Below are 16,827 nucleotides of genomic sequence, written 5' to 3' on the forward strand. Positions count from 1 at the left end.
TGGATTTGCTTGGGTTTGTATGAAAGGTTGACTGAAATTTTGAAGGACGTCCCATACACTTTAGTGCTTATATGTTTGTCTTATATTCTTATGGCTTGATCCCTACCCATAGCAATGTGACTTGACTCTGTTGTCTCTTAAAACGGAAAATGGATAATGCAAATTTGGTGACTAAACTTGGCAAAAAGCTCCCCACCGCTCTTCTCTACATGTATCGCCGTCTCGACATGCTGAAGATTGTCTTTCTCTCGTTGCTTTGCAGGGCATGTCTTAGAATCCACCATGAAGAACTGGTAGCCAAAGATCTCCACGGAACTGAGTGGCATTTTTTGGTGATTTTACAATTTGAGTATTCAGCTTGAAGCCCTTAAAATTCCAGTCATTGTGCTCTTATTGTTTTGGTGTAGCACTTCATGTCACAATCGAATGCTGAATTCTTCACTTCATGAGTATGTGTGGCCTCTCTCCCTCTGTCTGATTCTATATCATGTCTTTTAGTGTTGTGTTTTAGATGCCCTGATCTCCTTGTATTTGAGTGTCATTTATTTAGTTCCTTATTTGTAGTGCAACTTATTAAATGCCATGTCCATGTGTTACCAAAGATAGAAAACAGAAACTGGCTGGAATGGGCGACTGCCAACCTAGCACCGCACAACTTCCTCTCAGGAGGCGCCACAAGGTGGCGCCCCAAACCCTAGTGTCATTTTGAAGCTGCAACTGCATGGTGGGGTCACGACAGTGGTTGCACCAATATTGTTTGATCTCATGTCATGTGAAGCGGCCAATTCTTTCAGCAAAATGAGAAGGCAGAGCTCCTTCCGGTTGCTTAAGAACACTTCTATTCAGGATGTCTCAACGTTCGTCAATTCTGAGGATGTTCTTTTGTCATATTTTATGTACAGACTTCGGTACTTCACAACGTCTATATAGTATTATAAATAGGGAGACGCAGGTCACGGCAGGGTATTGACTTTTACACGCTAACATCACCTCAGCACCAAATGTGTACTACCTTGGTCCGGCGGTATTATCTGCAGGTCACGGCAGGGTATTATCTGCAGTACCAAGGCACTAATCGATTTGTCAGCAGAATGGAAAACAGTATGTCCAGCGGTATGAGTGAACCAAGTTGGTTGCAGAAAACCTCAGTTCAGCGCATAGTGGACCCGCTCCAACATTCGCATGACCTGGAAAACTGAGATAGACCTGCGTGGTGCCTTTACTGAAGATCCATCATCAAGAACAGTTTGCTGTTGCTCACTGGTGAGCTCTAAGAATTGCACCAGCATGTCACCATCCAGAATTGAAGGCACTCCCGACTGTAAAATCAACGGCGCACGTCACTAAAGGCTTTCAGAACAACTTTATCACGTAGAATTAGCAGTATTTTGTACAATTGTTCAAAGAGTAAGGATAATTGTCCTACCGGGATACCACGTCGACGAAACTCTGCATGGTCATTTCCCAAGATTGGAGCAGTCAACGGGTGAAGTGAAAGTCTTTCTTGGACATCTTGCAACAGTTGATGCTCCTCACTGCATTATCAGTTCATAAGCTTCAGAAACTGGATCAGAACTATTAACAGGTGTGTATGAAATATCACTTCAAAAAGGTAGTTACACAGCTCTATGTTCGATGAGAAGACATTAAACAGAACTCCAGTGTAGTACAGTGGCAGGTTAATCAACTTAGCAACAGTGGCAGGTTAATGAACTTTAGATCATCTGTTCATGTGAAGGACATTGAGAAAACATGCCCAGAAGTACCTGGTGAGAGGAATCATAACAAAAACACTCCCCAGCAAAGTACTCGCCACAACGCAGTTATAAGCTGATTCCAACACTGGGTCTGTCTCATCACCAATAGGGAGCCGATACTTAAATGCAGCCTACGGTAGATTGCACAAACGAATTACAACATTCCATTAGTTCTAAATAGTTAGGAAAAGCTAACACTTAGTGTGATTTTTCCAAGTGAAGGAATAGAAACAGGATAAGCCATAACAAAGAAATAAAACCACAGTTAATGGGTGAGATCCTTAAGGACCTGTTGGGTAGGGGGGTTTACACCCAAAAAATCTTAGAATTAAATACCAGAATTCCTAAACAAATCCCTCCCAACCAAACACTCTTCGGTGTTCCCTCATGGTATAATTGAACTGATTAGCCCCTAAGCAATAAAAACTCACCTTCTGGATGCTCATAGCTATTTCGCCCATAAAAAATGAACATTGTACAGCTAAGTTCTTTTCTGGACTTTCAGAAACTGCCAAGACATATTTAAAAGATGTCAAAGTAAGTCTTAAAAGCAAAGTAAGAATGCGATAATTTAGGAAGCAGCTTTGAACAATGAGAAACAGGCACAAACAATGAGAAACAGGCATATACAAACGAGGAATCCTAAGCTTCTACTTTAGAACAATACCCACAGCAACATGTCCTCAACCAATTTACGTCAACCAATTTTCTGTGTGCTAAGCTAGGATGTGACTTAAATGTTTAGCACATACATAAGACAAGAAAGTGAACACGATAGGCTATGAATAACCACCACAAAAGTATAAGTGAAATACCGCTATCAGACTCATCTACATATACACAAATCGGCTATAGCGTACCTTCCAGTCCAGGGCAGGATAATACAGATATGCTACCACGACGATCTGACACAACAGCAGTTTCACAGTCTAAGAGGACAACATCACCCACCAATCGTTGAGCAGGATCAGCATAAATAAGTTCCAACTTCCTAAGATTCTGATATCAATAGAAAAAGAGAAGAGCAGGATCAGAAGCAATTATAAGAGCATTACTCCATAACAAGAAACATCATCTGTGAAGATGCAACATTTAAACTCAATGTTACCTCGTGATAAGAACAGAAGAGAACACCATCACGACAATCGCCCGCTGCAATCTGTGATCCATATGTCTTCAAACAAGTAATAGTAAATCGCGTTCTACTCACGGCATACTTCTTCATACGATGAGGATTTTCATTCACAAAACCAAATACAGAAAGCTATCAAGATAGAGAGAAAATGGGAAGAGTGTCAGGAATGATTCTCCACAATTGATGGTAGTCAAATTAAAACCAAGTTTGAGAAATTTAGCTTAGTAGTATATGAAATAACAACAGATAGGAGTTTGATTGCCAGCTGTTATCACAAAAACTGTTTTGTTGGGGAATATTAACTCTCCCATGGAATATCCCTACAGAAAAATTTAAAATGACACTGCCCTATCCTTTCTGTTCTTCCCCACCCAACCAACCCCCCACTTTCACTGGTCTAGTTGTCAAGCTGGTATTGTCACAAAAATGCCAGCTACTATGAGCGATGAGGCTACTCTGCCTCTGCACCCACCAACACGCACGTTGTCTCCAAATTGTGAGAGAGAGGGGGGGGACCAAGAACGAGAATAAATTGTGATAGTGGAAAGGACAGAACGAGTGTTATGGCTGTCACAAAACCGAGCTCCTTTGCAATGTTACTTTTCTAGTCTTGCTCATTGCTCTGTCGTTGAGCCAATTTCCAAGTAATTTATCAAAAAGTAGAGCCAAAGAAATAACTGATATCATACCGTATTACCAGCTGCTGCCAACACATATCGATCTAGATATGGATATACAGCAAGAACTGCACCAGTGAAGGTAACATGAGTCAGTGATCTCAGGTGTCCTGCTATTTGTTCAAATTGAATCTGATTGTAGCAAATATCATCAGGACTGCTGCACATGCTGTTGCTAGAGAAATCTTCATTTGCATATCCAACAATTTCAGGGAATGAGCCCGTATGAGAAGAGGAACTCAAATTAGAAGTCGGAATAAATGAACTGCACTCATGAGGACTTCCAAGAGTATCCAAACTTAGAACAATTAGGCGTCCTTTGATACTGCTTCATGAGGAGATAATGGTTACAGTTAAAAAACAGTTCAAAGTGACAAGTCATGGAAAAGGAAAAAATAGATTAAGTGCAGCAGCTACAATGATAGAACAGAAGAACAAATCAACATAGCATTAAGCCGCAATCAACTAAATAATGAATGATAAATTGGAACGAAGAACATGTACTAAGCGAGTAATTTGGAAAGGCACCCACATAAAATCATGGCAGGCAATGACCAGGCGAGAACCGACCTGGAATTACAGGCAACAAAATGGGAACTTGCAAAAAGGGCTACGTGTTTCCCTTTTTGTTTAAGAAAAATATTAAGTTTAAATACAAAATGCTTCAAATTTAACAAATTAAAGGTGGCTAGATCATCGATAGGGTGTCGTGTCATGTAGCTTCGATTATAAGGTGCCGTAATAGCAGCCTGGCTAGTGGAAATCATAGTTAAATCAGAACCTTATAGCCTCAAGAGTTGATATCTAATCAAATAATCGGTGCATTAACCAAATGAAATCTAACTTAATTTTAGATACATCAGCTAACCATTGTTGGCTGCTTCTTGAGCCCACACAACACTCAAGCTTGTAGCCTTTGGGAATAGAAAAAGATCAACGTCCATTACAACAGAATTACCTAAGTGCAGATATTTCGAACATGTAGGCATATGCACCGATTTAAAAATTCACAATTATGTACTGTAAGAAAGTCAGGGCATCGATAAAAATTATGCCAGACATATGAATATTTGTATCCATACAAATAATACATACAAAAATAGACAAAATATGGAAACGGTGCACACAAAGTTACGTATTTTGTACAGGTTACAAATGTGTATAGTTTTTTCAGAATTCTTTGCTCGTGCTCTCATATACACATTTGTGAATTTTCCAGATTTTGTTGATATACCCAAATAAAGAAAAATGCAGTGTGGGCATATCCACCCATGCTCACTTGCATATTTTCTAGAACTATATAATTGTAGTCTTGCACAGAATTATCAATTACAGGTGGTTGCCACCAGGAGTGGGATGCCTCACAAACAATCAAAAGATTAGTTGTAACTGGACTGTCCTTAGTCCTTACCCATGGTTGAACACCATCCATAATATCAGTAGCACATGTCTTAGACACCATCTACACTATGTTTGTCTTCCCTGGCAAGAGGCAGTTACTTCATCCTATCTATAAGATTTCACGTGTAGCTTTCATGATGCACCTTGCTTGTCTAGCATTTCAGAGAATTCTTTAGCCCCTAAGGGAAAAAAGAAAAGAAATTCACGTCCCGATGATTCCTCTTTATGTTCTTATAGTACAACACAAGAAACTAAGAATGAGGTTCAGTGCTTAAACATGGTATGCAAAAAAATCATTATAAGATCATTGCAAATGTAAGGTTTTTCATTGCTTGAATGTGCAAAATTATTGGGAATTTAGCTCCAAACCAAAGACGACTTGCTTTGCTGCATTTCTTCGGCCGTAGCTTCCAAAACTACGTGTCAGATGGTGAGGCAAGAGACGAATTCATCCCTACTTTACCTTTATCCCGCTCTTCTTTTTTACATCCACTTTCTTATTCACACTAGGAAATACTAGACAATGCACATGGGTTGTTACCTATGTTTTTAAGGCGTCGCCTAGTCGTCGCGTAAGCGTCAAGGCGCCCCAGGATGGCAAGGCGTCTACCCTGCCTTAGACAGATATGAAGTGTACGGCTGTGGCTGCCCTAGTTGTGGCTGCTCCTGGGGCTTGGAGATGACGGCCCCGCTGTCTCCCGGCACCATGAAGAGGAGGGAGGACTGGAGGCTCCTGGCTGCCCTAGTTGTGGCTGCTCCTGGGGCTTGCTGCTGTGAGGGAGAAGGGTGGGGCCATGAAGAGGAGGGGGGACTGGAGGAGGGAGGACCAGAAGGGTGTGGCGCCGTGGTGGGAAAGAAGGGAAGGAGATAGTGGAATTAGGTCACGGGGGTGTATATGGCCACTAGATGGGCTTTTGGGCCACTGGGAGGTGCATAAGTAGTGGCCCATCTCTCAGCCATTGCTCTTTTTCTAGTATTAATATGTGCAGACCTATCGATAACTCTTTTCCTGCAATGTTTAAGGCGTCGCCTTGCCTCGCCTTACCGCCTCGCCTTGGCGCTTAGGCGTCAGAGCGGCCCTCCTCCGCCTTATGACGCTTTACCGCCTTAAAAACATAGGTTGTTACGAAACTATAAAATATGGGTTCAGTCACTGGCTTAGGAAGTCGTCAAAATATCGTATCCTGCAGCCTTTGCGCGCGGTTCACGATTAAAAAGAACGGAAATACAATGAAAAATCATGCAGCAGGCATTGGAGAACTGTAAGCGATCATTGCAAGACACAACATTTCGAATGTCGAAACATATGTGTAGGCATTAGTAAGTTGACTGCACGGCAGGAGGACAATGTCTATCGCCGCTTTGGAATTATAATTTATTCACTCTAATTTCTGTGGCTGGAAGAAATTGGTTGGGAAGAAACTGAAAATAAGAGCATTATTTTGAGTTGGAATCGTATTTCTGCATTTGTTATTTGTTGTAACATGAGTTGGTCGCGAGATCTTATGGGTTTCACCTCTAGCCTACCCCAACTTGTTTGGGACTAAAGGCTTTGCTGTTGTTGTTGTTGTTGTTGATCTCACATAAAAGTAGTAGTGTGCTTGTTTTATTTGTGTTAGGTGCCACATGTGAGTGGAAGTACATTTATTTATTTGTTGATCTCACATAAAAATATGAGAAGGACTGCCAATGAGCAAACATACAGGCCAGAGGTAAACAGATCAATAATAACTGGAACACTGAAATTGCAAGTTGAATAAAGAAATATTGCTAATGGATCAAAGATATCTGACAGGACAGCAGCACTTAATTAGCAAGAATAGATGAGATGTTAACCTTTCTGCTTCGCCATTTGGCATCATTGGCCGGTCAGTAGATTTACTTGTCCCAACAATTAACACTTGCTCACTTCCTATTTTCGCAATCTGGATGCATTTTGCAGTTTCACCAAGTTCACACTTGAATCGGGAAAGCAAGATCCCATTATTAGGATCTATTTGGACAATATCTGAAGAACATGATGCACCAGTTAAACCAGTTCTCATAACCAACAGTGTTCTACTATCGCTGTGGTATAGCACTTTCCTTGGAGTCCCTCCAACTGAAAACTTTTGTGCATTTAATCTTTTGCCATGAACCATTTCAACCTGACAAAAAAACAGTTTAGACTAGAAAAACTGTAATGCACATGGCGCAAACACTTGTGGGACACATACGCATGTGCAAGTGAAAAAAATAAAAAAATCACAATAACAGCTACGGCAAAAGCCCCAAAGAAAAGTGGTATACTTTTGTCTGAATTACCTCATACCATATGGCAGACCTAACTGACAGCCTGGAACAGATAGATGTCTGCTAGTAATATTAGCACAGTAACCTAACAGGGCATGGTTCCGATGGGACAGGCAAAACTAAGAGGTCTGACTTGGCCAACATTACCTGTTTCAATATTTGAAACGTCTGATGTCACACACAAAAGAGGCGCATGCAGTATAAAGAAGTGATAACTGCTAAAGACCCAGGTTCCCTCCAGGTCTCCAACTACTAACTGACAAAACAGAGTTACGTTAGAATATTTTTAGCAGAAACTATTACCAAAGGTTGATATGGTCCAGCTTGCAAACTGGCTGCGAACCTGCAAAGAAAACTGAACTATGATCTGCCCTAGATACTGATTAGCGGACGCTGTTTTTGCCATGAAACAGTTCGGTGTCCTGGAAACAGCATTAAGCTAGATATTTTATTATTTATGTAAACCAGAAAATCATAAAGATAACAGAGATACTAATCAAGTACTTTGTAGTAATTCAAGAATTACTGATTTAACTAAGTGTTTGCGCAGGTGATAGTGAGACCAATACCTTATTAATTACGATAGGACTAGAACAAGGATCAGCATTTAGCCCATACATTTTTGCCATAGTGATGGAACGGGGTCGCAAAGGATATACAAGGAGATATCCCTTGGTGATGATGTGGTCCTAGTTGACAAGACTAGATTGGGCATCCATATGAAATTATAATTGTGGAGACAGACTTTAGAGTCCAAGGGTCTTTAGCAGGACCAAGACCGAGTATATGAGGTGTGACTTTAGTGGTGCTAGGGGTGAGGAGGGAGAGGTTAGCAAGGACATATAGTGCCTAAGAGGGACACTTCCCGATAATTGGGTTCAATGCTACAAAGCAACGGTGGTATCGATGAGGATGTTAGCCACAGGATCAAAGCAGCATGGATGAAGTGGCAGCAAGCATCTGGCATCCTGCGACAAGAAGGTCCCATAAAAGCTCAAAGATAAGTTCTACATGACGGCGATCAGACCTGCGATGCTATATGGAGCGGAGTGTTGGCCTACTAAGAGACAACACATCGAACAAATGAGTATCGCCGAAATGCAGATGCTAAGGTGGATTGTGGACATACAACAAAGGACCGAATTAGGAACGAGGGAATACGTGACAAGGCATCTCTAGCCTACCCCAACTTGCTTGGGACAAAAGGCTTTGTTGTTGTTTGTTTGTTTAACCAAGTGATAAATTAGGAACGAGGGAATACGTGACAAGGCATCTCTAGCCTACCCCAACTTGCTTGGGACAAAACGCTTTGTTGTTGTTTGTTTGTTTAACCAAGTGATATCTGCATACAGTACTTGCTGGCCAGCAAAACATAACTTGTCATGGGACTATATTTGGTTCTTTGGTTAGCCATGGAATTAGCCACCGCTGTAGTTGTTTGGGACGTGAGCAAAGACAGAAAAACACTGTTTCTTCACTCCCAATCCCAGGAAATTATCTCATGCAGGGCACGAAATGGGTGTAAGATAGAAAACAGGAGTCGGAGAGGGAAGAAGTATAGATCCCTCAATCTTGGCGTTCACTCCAGTTAAAGCATCTCCAACAGACTCTAATAATGTTCCCTTTCTCGGTATTGGGGGAGTTGGGCCAAAAAATCAGCTCCAACAGATTCCCTTTCCCCAAGAAGTTTTCGGTGAATCACCAATAAATAAACCCAACTCCCCCAATATAGAGGGAGAGTTGCTTCTCCCCCCATATTTCAGCCACCCGCCCTCCGACCAGACGCCGCCCACGCCGCCGCTGCCTGGACCTGCCCTGCCGCCACCGCCTCCAAACACCGGATCACTGCACCACCACCACACCACCTCCACCGACCACCGCACCACCATTCTGAGAGAGAGAGAGAGATCATTGACAAAGTGGGGCCCATATGACAGTTTGAATAGGGATGGGGTTATTTGGGATCTGCAAAAGCAAGCATCCCCAATGATCTGAAAAACTGTTATTGGGGATCTGTTGGTGATGCTCTTACAGCCTATCATGGAAATTTGCGTCATCTCCTGACACGGTCCCCAACACAAGAATTCTACCATTACATCTCTCTATTTATGTGTCAGGAAAAATTATTTGAAAAATGATTGGAATTTCTCATTGTCATAAATCTACAATCATTTCCATCTGTCAAATTTAACTACTTGTGTCTATACGAATGGTAAAAGGCAAGCCTGACGCAATGGTAGAGTGTCTCTACTTGTGTTCTGGAGGTCCTGGGTCAAAATTTCAGAAATAAACCCCATGCTAGACATTGATTGAAGAACAGAGGTAGTATACATTTTTCTACTTAATAGGCATCAAACAACAGCAGTAATTTCTAATCTGACAGTTGAACTTAATATGCACTATACAATCGTATTATCAATCTATCAATCTCAGTGACTTCCCCTGTTTTTGAGTCGAACGACTAGTCGCGACTAGTCAATGAGTCGTAACTGGAAGTCAACTCAAAACACCTCGACTAGTCGAGACTAGTCGATCGGCACGGCACGAATCGTCAAGAGTCGCTACCCCAGAATGACTTGACTCAAAAACCTTGTCTGACTACGTAACTCGAGATATGCATTATGAGCAATAACGCAATCACCCTGATCCCTCACAAGAGAAGGTGTGCACACATGTTTTGCTTTGTGGATTCAACCAGGTCCTAGTAACTTACCAAATGTAAACAGTTCTCTGCAACAAATAGCAGACCGCTGGGGCAATCCACAGAAGATACTGGAGTCACATGGGACGCAGGCAGAAATGAGATGGATGAATATGCCAAGCTGTGTCTACTAGCATATAATAGCCAAGACCTATCACTGAGAACAATAATATCAGAATTAGCTGAATCATGCAATGGTACCAAGCCTACAGGGGTAATTCCAATATGCCTTATAGCAACCAACTGAAGGAGAGCACTAAGAGAAGGTGCAAAAGACTCCTTGTAAAAGGAACCAGGGAGATACTGGTCTTTGCTTGTTCCTGACTCAAACCTGAGTAGCATGCCATTTCTTAGACCTGCGAGAATGTAGAACCTCTCAGATGCTACAAACCGAACATTTTCAGGTATACAGCCACTAACTGGAGCACCGAGCGCATTGTTCACTGATATAGACCCAATAGAGAGCAACCTAAATGCTTCATCAGGTTCCAATGAGATGACTTCCACAGAAGGTTTATGAGTTCCAATGACAGCAAACATGCGAACATCAACTTCAGCAGCAGAATTATTCCCTTCTCTCTTCCTAAAATCACCACCAAAAGCAGAACATGACGTTCTAAGTCTCGAGTCCTCCTCTGGAATGGATATGCAAGATACTTCATATTGCAATTGGACATGCTGTGTCTCATACAACTCGTACTGGAGTGAAGATAATGGTCTGACCCTGAGAATATATAGGCAACAAGGATTTGATGTAGCAACAGCAACAACATCATGTCCAACAGCACCAACACTGATAGTGACATCAGGATACCAGTCAACACAAACTGGAGAAGTTAAGGCGGCACCCTCAGGGTGAGCATGTGATGTAGGCAAACAAAGCTTTACACCTTTGCTGTGAATTTGCACAAGTAAACCATCAGCTATTAAACCACATGCCAAAGTGCAAACCTCAGGCTGAAATCCCACAGCATCACTGATGTCATTAAAACTCAGTCCAACTGATAGTATTCTTGTTTCCTCAACAAATGCCAATACAAGAAAAGAGTGATATGTATCAGTTCTCTTCATTCTCAATGTCCACAAACCAGTAACACCCTGATAAATAGGTTCAGTCCTCAGAAGTTTCTCCACATTGACACCATTCCTTATAACACGCAATGATCCCTCAGGGCACATTCCACAACATGAAAACAACTGATCCTGCTTCTCACCATGGTAGTCAGCAATTGCTAAATCCAATATTGGTCCTACATTCTGAACTGTACTTCTATGCACCAGTCTACCATGTTCAAGATGAAGGATCATTCCATCTCCCATCTCTACAAACCCTGCTATCATTCCTCTGTCCATCCATAAAAGAGGTTTACAAGGCAAACCCCTATGGACACGCTCAGGCAATACCTTCAATCCTTCCGTATCCCAATTAAATTCCAGAATATGAAATTCTCCATCATCCAAGCAAAAGATCAGCCTCGGTTGTCCTCGCATGGCATCCGGCTCCCAGCTCCATGAGCAAATAACCCTTGATTTCATGCTTCTTGGGTTATCAGCACCATCAATAGCCATGCAACTGTCGTCCATCATTATGTTATTTCCAGAATCTCTCAGTTCTAGCAAAGCACAAGCAGCAACATCGTCATCAACATCTAATCCTCGACATGAATCTTCAACACTGATTTGTTCTCCAACCAGACTGCCTGTCATGCTTATTCTAATGGTACAACAGATGTCCTTTGGGTCCCTAAGATCCACAATTAAAATATCACCAGCACGAAATAGAAGTCCAAAGCCATCCAGCTGAGGAATTTCAGCGATCTCAAGCGCCAAAGGTCCAGGTTCTGAGTAACCAGATAGGTACTGGATGCCACCATCGTTGGCAGCTAGTGCATACATTGACAAGTCATTCGCATCAGAGCCCTTCCTGAAACAAAGAAACTATGCCACTTGCACAACCATACTGGGGAACTGAATAGCAACTGATGGTACAAAAAAATCAAATAGCAGCTGCATGTAACGAGCCAAGAGCAAACCTGTTAATTATCATTGCCACAACTGGGTAATATTCATCCATCGAACAGCGAGTCCTCATGAAGCACATGCTCCAAACCGTACCGCGGATATCACTGGTCTTATATACAGCATGCACGATTTTTGCCTTCTCTACAATTTCTGGTGGATAAAAATATTTCTCAAATTATGACATGGAAGATCTTCAAATCTGGAATAATGTACTAGATTAGATTGGGCTTGAGCAACAGAAGTAGGAAAGGCACTATTTATATTTAATAGCCACCTTGTCAAAGAAATTACCTTTATTTGGACCATAAACATGCTGAGTCCTTCCAACACGCACAACAGCAAATGCATCCTCGTACGCACTAATAGCAACCCAAGCAGAGCTGATAACAAAAGACACAACAAATGTCAATAACTTGATGACAAGATCCATTTTCCAAGCGTTCAAAAGGTCGTGCAAACATCATCAACAACAACAACAACAAAGCCTTTAGTCCCAAACAAGTTGGGGTAGGCTAGAGGTGAAACCCATAAGATCTCGCAACCAACTCATGGCTCTGGCACATGGATAGCAAGCTTCCACGCATCCCTGTCCATAGCTAGCTCTTTGGTGATACTCCAATCCTTCAGGTCCCTCTTAACGGACTCCTCCCATGTCAAATTCGGTCTACCCCGCCCTCTCTTGACATTCTCCGCACGCATTAGCCGTCCGCTATGTACTGGAGCTTCTGGAGGCCTGCGCTGAATATGCCCAAACCATCTCAGACGATGTTGGACAAGCTTCTCTTCAATTGGTGCTAAAGGTCGTGCAAACATCATTTAGGAAAATTCATTCATGACTGCAGTCTACAGTATCATGTTCATATGCACATGAAAGCTTTGCACAATTAACAAAGCTTCCTAATGAACATATATATCGATAATCAGAATCAAAAGAGGACACCCGTAAAATGCCTCACAAGTCACTGAAGGACCATTTTACATAGTTCAAATATTTTCTTGGATTACATCCTCCAAATATAAGGTCCATAGGGGTTTGCCTATCAATATTGTAACCTGATAACCAGAACGTTGCATTAGGAATGCAGTAGTATTATTTCTGGAGTCAAAGAAGCGTCAACTATCAACCCTCAAGACACGAACAGGAAGTGTAGCGTCAAAAACTAAACAGATATTTCCTCGTGCCACATAATCAAATACTCCCACCTAATAGACAGACACCTGCAAAATAAAGCCTGTACTGCAGATAAAGACAAATAATAGGCCTAAAATCTTGCAAAGATGTTCTGTGCACAAGTGCACTATAATAAATTCCAGTGATTGAGTCAATTCATAACAGAAGACGTAAAGAAAATAATTGCTCTAAAGGAAGTTTGAGTGGTGTAAGGGTTAATATATCACTGACTGATAACAGAATACCAGAGCTCTGTTGTAAGAAGCATTCTGTGAACATAAGATTCAGCACAAGAAGAACTTTCACTCACTCGTGGTCTATAGCCAAAATTCTTCCCAGTTGATCCCTCATATTTCCTGGTTTAGATAACTCGATATTTCCAATTGGAATAAACCTACAAAAAATCCATGCCTATCAATAATAGTTATCTGAATAGTGGACAAACAATCTAAGCAACTCCAATCAATCTCAAACACAACGACATATGTGCAGAATGAAACTTCCATGCCTAAATACCACCAACTAAGTTCACGTTAGGTTTGATTAAGAACCAGCAGATAACATGCTTCCATAAATACTGAACCAGGTTAAAGGACAGACCCAGTGCATAGAAGCTCCCACACAAGGTGGGGTCTGGGAAGGGATTATGGAACCTAGTCTTACCCCTGCAAAGTCCAATGCAGAGAGGCTGGTTCAAACCCAGGACCTCTTGGCACAAGTGGGGAGGACTTCACCACTGCGCCAGGCCTGCCCTCAAATACTGAACCAGGTTATTAAATTTATTTACAGGAATCGCCTCACTCTGTTTATTTCGTCTGGAAAGTGTAGAGCTGGAAGCATCGAACCATTGTTATGAGCTTTGTTCCCACTTGCTACACTAGAAGCCCATAGGGGAATGTGTAAAAGTAACTTAAAAGTTTGCAACGATAGGCAACAAACCAAGGTACTTTGTAAAATTAGTAAAAGAGTATTGCAATCCGCTCAAATTCTTGCTACTGTTTGCAGTATAGTATGTACATGCTTCCAGATTCTGAAATTCTAGTTGCTATTTCTGCAGGTGAGTTGGATGCTGAAAGTGATATATTTCGCAAAAAAAAGGATGCTGAAAGTAATATGCATCCTATCCTATATACAAAAATACACATTCCCCCCTGTCTCTAAATTGCATGCTATCTTCTAACTTCTTCAAGTCTCACAAGGACCCGGTTACCTATAATCAGAATACTGCTAGAGTACAACGTACTAATTTGCAACAAATTGTTTGCTGCATAATAAGGAGCTCAAATTTGCATCGAAGAAAAGAGCATTGATAAACTAACAAGGACCAGGACTGACCTATGCATCTGACAACAGAAGTAAAGAAGAGAAAGCTTTCCAGAATCAGAGAGTAGAACCAGAATTTCTTTCCCTTCAATCTGAAAAATACAGCAATTAAATATCATTCAACATGTTAACACCTCAAAAAGCAATTAAAACAAAGACGAGCACAAGAAGAGATGCAAAGTATTATGCTTTGTTGCGAAAATGAACAGAACCTCAGGCCAGATACCGAAGTGTTTAAAGCGCCAGTCCAAGACACCAACATCTTTTACAATCCCAAATGTATTTTGCTCGCAGATTGACTGTAAAACACCATCCTCACCAACCACAACTAATTCAAGTGAAGTTCCCTGCAGCAATAACCAACTTTTCAGTAAAATACAATTAATAATAAGCAAGAAGCAACAACAGCATCATGCACAAATAATACATCAGCCTTACAACAAGAGATTGATATGTACAGCAGTTCTTTTGTTGGATACACTTCCCTGTTGGTGACATATGTAGCGTTAAAAACATTTCTACGAGTGTCCGACCTTCTGATTCAGGTTTTACCATGACCATACTCCAAGTAGATTGAGAAATGGAGAAAGAAGACGCCACATTACCGAGATAAAATGTTTCAAATTATTACGCTGCTGAACCGAGACAGTGTTAGCCAACCCAATTGATTGAATAACCACGATCTGTTTGTGTCTACAAGTTCCCACAAAACCGGCGACAAATTCCTCACCTATTTACTTCTAGTGCTACGAGGGGAGCAATAAGCAAACCCGCCTGGATCCAGACCTCCAAACCCAAACTGTGCGGCACACAGGGGCACCCCTTCCCACTGGACTGACAAGGAAACCATGACCGAGCCTTTCACGTATCGAAGCTCTCCACTACAGCCCGTGATTAGGCAAGCAGGGTCGGGGAGGGGAGAGGAGGAGGAGCCGACCTTGCAGAGGACGAACTCCCAAAGGTGCTCCGAGCGGAAGTGGCCCCGGGCGACGTGCTGCACGGCGCTGCCATGGAGCACGCGCTTGGCGAGGTAGTGGGTGGCGCTTGCCCCACCCGAGACACCGGCGGAGAAGGCGGAGGCAGAGGTGGAGGGGCCCGATGAGGACGACGCCACCGCTGCTGCCGCAGCAACAGCAGCCGTCGTGGCAGAGGGGCCGTCGCCGGAGGCGGAGGACTCCATGCGCGCCGCTTCTGGAAGCTTCGGGGAGAGGAGAAACGCTTGCTAGGGTTTGGGAGGGAAGTGGGTGCGGTTGGCTCGTGCCCGACCGGCTGAGGAGAAGAGAGGAGGCGGCCCAGGGCCTTTCGGTTTCTCGCGTCCGATATTCACATGGTATAACAGGGAGTAATATATGTGGTAACATGCAACACTTCATTTATTAGGCTATAGACTTATCTTATATTGATATGTATGATGTTACTCAGGCTAGCTATAGTGGGGTGACTTAGGTAGTAACTTAACAGATCGCAAGACAATTTTGCTTATGTGGCAAGTATTTAATGAAAAAAGAGGTGTTTGATTGGGAATCAATTATGGAGCGTCAGCGTTCTCGTGTTGACTGGCTTTGTGAGGGGGACAGAAACACGGAGTTTTTCCACGCCCGATCAGCTAGATATGTTACCACATGTCTCTCTTTCTTTATTTATTGCTTGTCACGTCATTTATTTTATCTAGATATGTGTGATGTTACTACCTATGTTACTCCCATTGTGGGTAGTATAATTGTCAGGGTGCTGATAGTCACGTGAAAGTTCGCCTTGACAGAGGTGTCGCCAATGGGGAATTTACGCGGTTATTTGATGGTTGTTACATGGAGAATGTCATCACCACTACCTTTGACCATTACGCAGTTCTGATCCAACTGTCACAAGATAACTACGTGCGGCGGTCTATATCTGTCCAACGGGGTTTTAAGTTTGAAGCTATGTGGCTGAGAGCTGATGACTACAAGGAAACCTCGGAGCGGGCTTGGGAGGATGGAAGAGACGGTTCTATGTCCTTACACTCTACCTGGTCAAATCTGAATCGTGTGGCTGATTGCCTACGTACTTGGAGCCGGGACTCCTTTGGGTGTGTTCGCAAGCAGATTCGACAGTTGAAACAGAGGCTAAATACGATTCGATCCTCTCCTGTTACAGAGGCCATGGGAGCGGACTATTGAAGGTTGCCTTTGCGAGCTATTTGATTGGGAAGAAATTATGGAGCGTCAGCGTTCTCGTGTTGACTGGCTTTGTGAGGGGGACAGAAACACAGAGTTTTTCCACACCTGGTCAGCTGCAAGACTTCGAGCTAATAGAATTTCTGCTCTCCTGCGGGATGATGGCTCAGTTTGTAACTCGCAGGGGAAGAT

The 16,827-nt window shown here is 42.5% G+C and overlaps 1 protein-coding gene across 5 annotated transcripts; it reads right to left on the reverse strand.

Annotated features, from left to right (window-relative positions):
• Positions 1–785: 785 nt before the first annotated feature.
• Positions 786–15,800, reverse strand: LOC109733158 (uncharacterized). 5 transcript variants are annotated; one of them, XM_020292345.4, is made up of 19 exons: positions 15,417–15,797; positions 14,692–14,826; positions 14,492–14,571; positions 13,467–13,550; positions 12,277–12,365; positions 11,997–12,135; positions 9,976–11,887; positions 9,042–9,127; positions 7,606–7,684; positions 7,348–7,430; positions 7,275–7,305; positions 6,807–7,117; positions 3,582–3,894; positions 2,866–3,021; positions 2,618–2,756; positions 2,189–2,265; positions 1,767–1,888; positions 1,427–1,535; positions 786–1,319 (listed from the first exon to the last, which is right to left on the reverse strand). In XM_020292345.4, exons 1-19 carry the CDS (start codon positions 15,657–15,659, stop codon positions 1,146–1,148), a joined length of 4,362 nt encoding a protein of 1,453 aa, XP_020147934.1. In that variant the 5' UTR covers positions 15,660–15,797; the 3' UTR covers positions 786–1,145. The 5 variants fall into 5 exon arrangements, with proteins under 5 accessions (XP_020147934.1, XP_020147932.1, XP_073364571.1 ...); XM_020292343.4 differs by lacking the exons at positions 7,275–7,305; positions 7,348–7,430; positions 7,606–7,684; positions 9,042–9,127 and having other exon boundaries at positions 15,417–15,800; XM_073508470.1 differs by lacking the exons at positions 7,275–7,305; positions 7,348–7,430; positions 7,606–7,684; positions 9,042–9,127 and having other exon boundaries at positions 14,706–14,826.
• Between the last annotated feature and the right edge of the window lie 1,027 nt (positions 15,801–16,827).

Source organism: Aegilops tauschii, chromosome 2, assembly GCF_002575655.3.
Source record: "Aegilops tauschii subsp. strangulata cultivar AL8/78 chromosome 2, Aet v6.0, whole genome shotgun sequence".
Classification (NCBI taxonomy): domain Eukaryota; kingdom Viridiplantae; phylum Streptophyta; class Magnoliopsida; order Poales; family Poaceae; genus Aegilops; species Aegilops tauschii.

Bases quoted from the DNA above. Each gene is read 5' to 3' on its own strand.
- LOC109733158 (XM_020292345.4), bottom strand. From the start codon at position 15,659: ATGGAGTCCTCCGCCTCCGGCGACGGCCCCTCTGCCACGACGGCTGCT. The intron at 7,431-7,605 runs GTTCGCAGCCAG...GTGTGACATCAG, and splicing joins TAGTTCAGTTTTCTTTGCAG to ACGTTTCAAATATTGAAACA. The intron at 1,320-1,426 runs GTAGGACAATTA...TTGATTTTACAG, and splicing joins TTCGTCGACGTGGTATCCCG to TCGGGAGTGCCTTCAATTCT.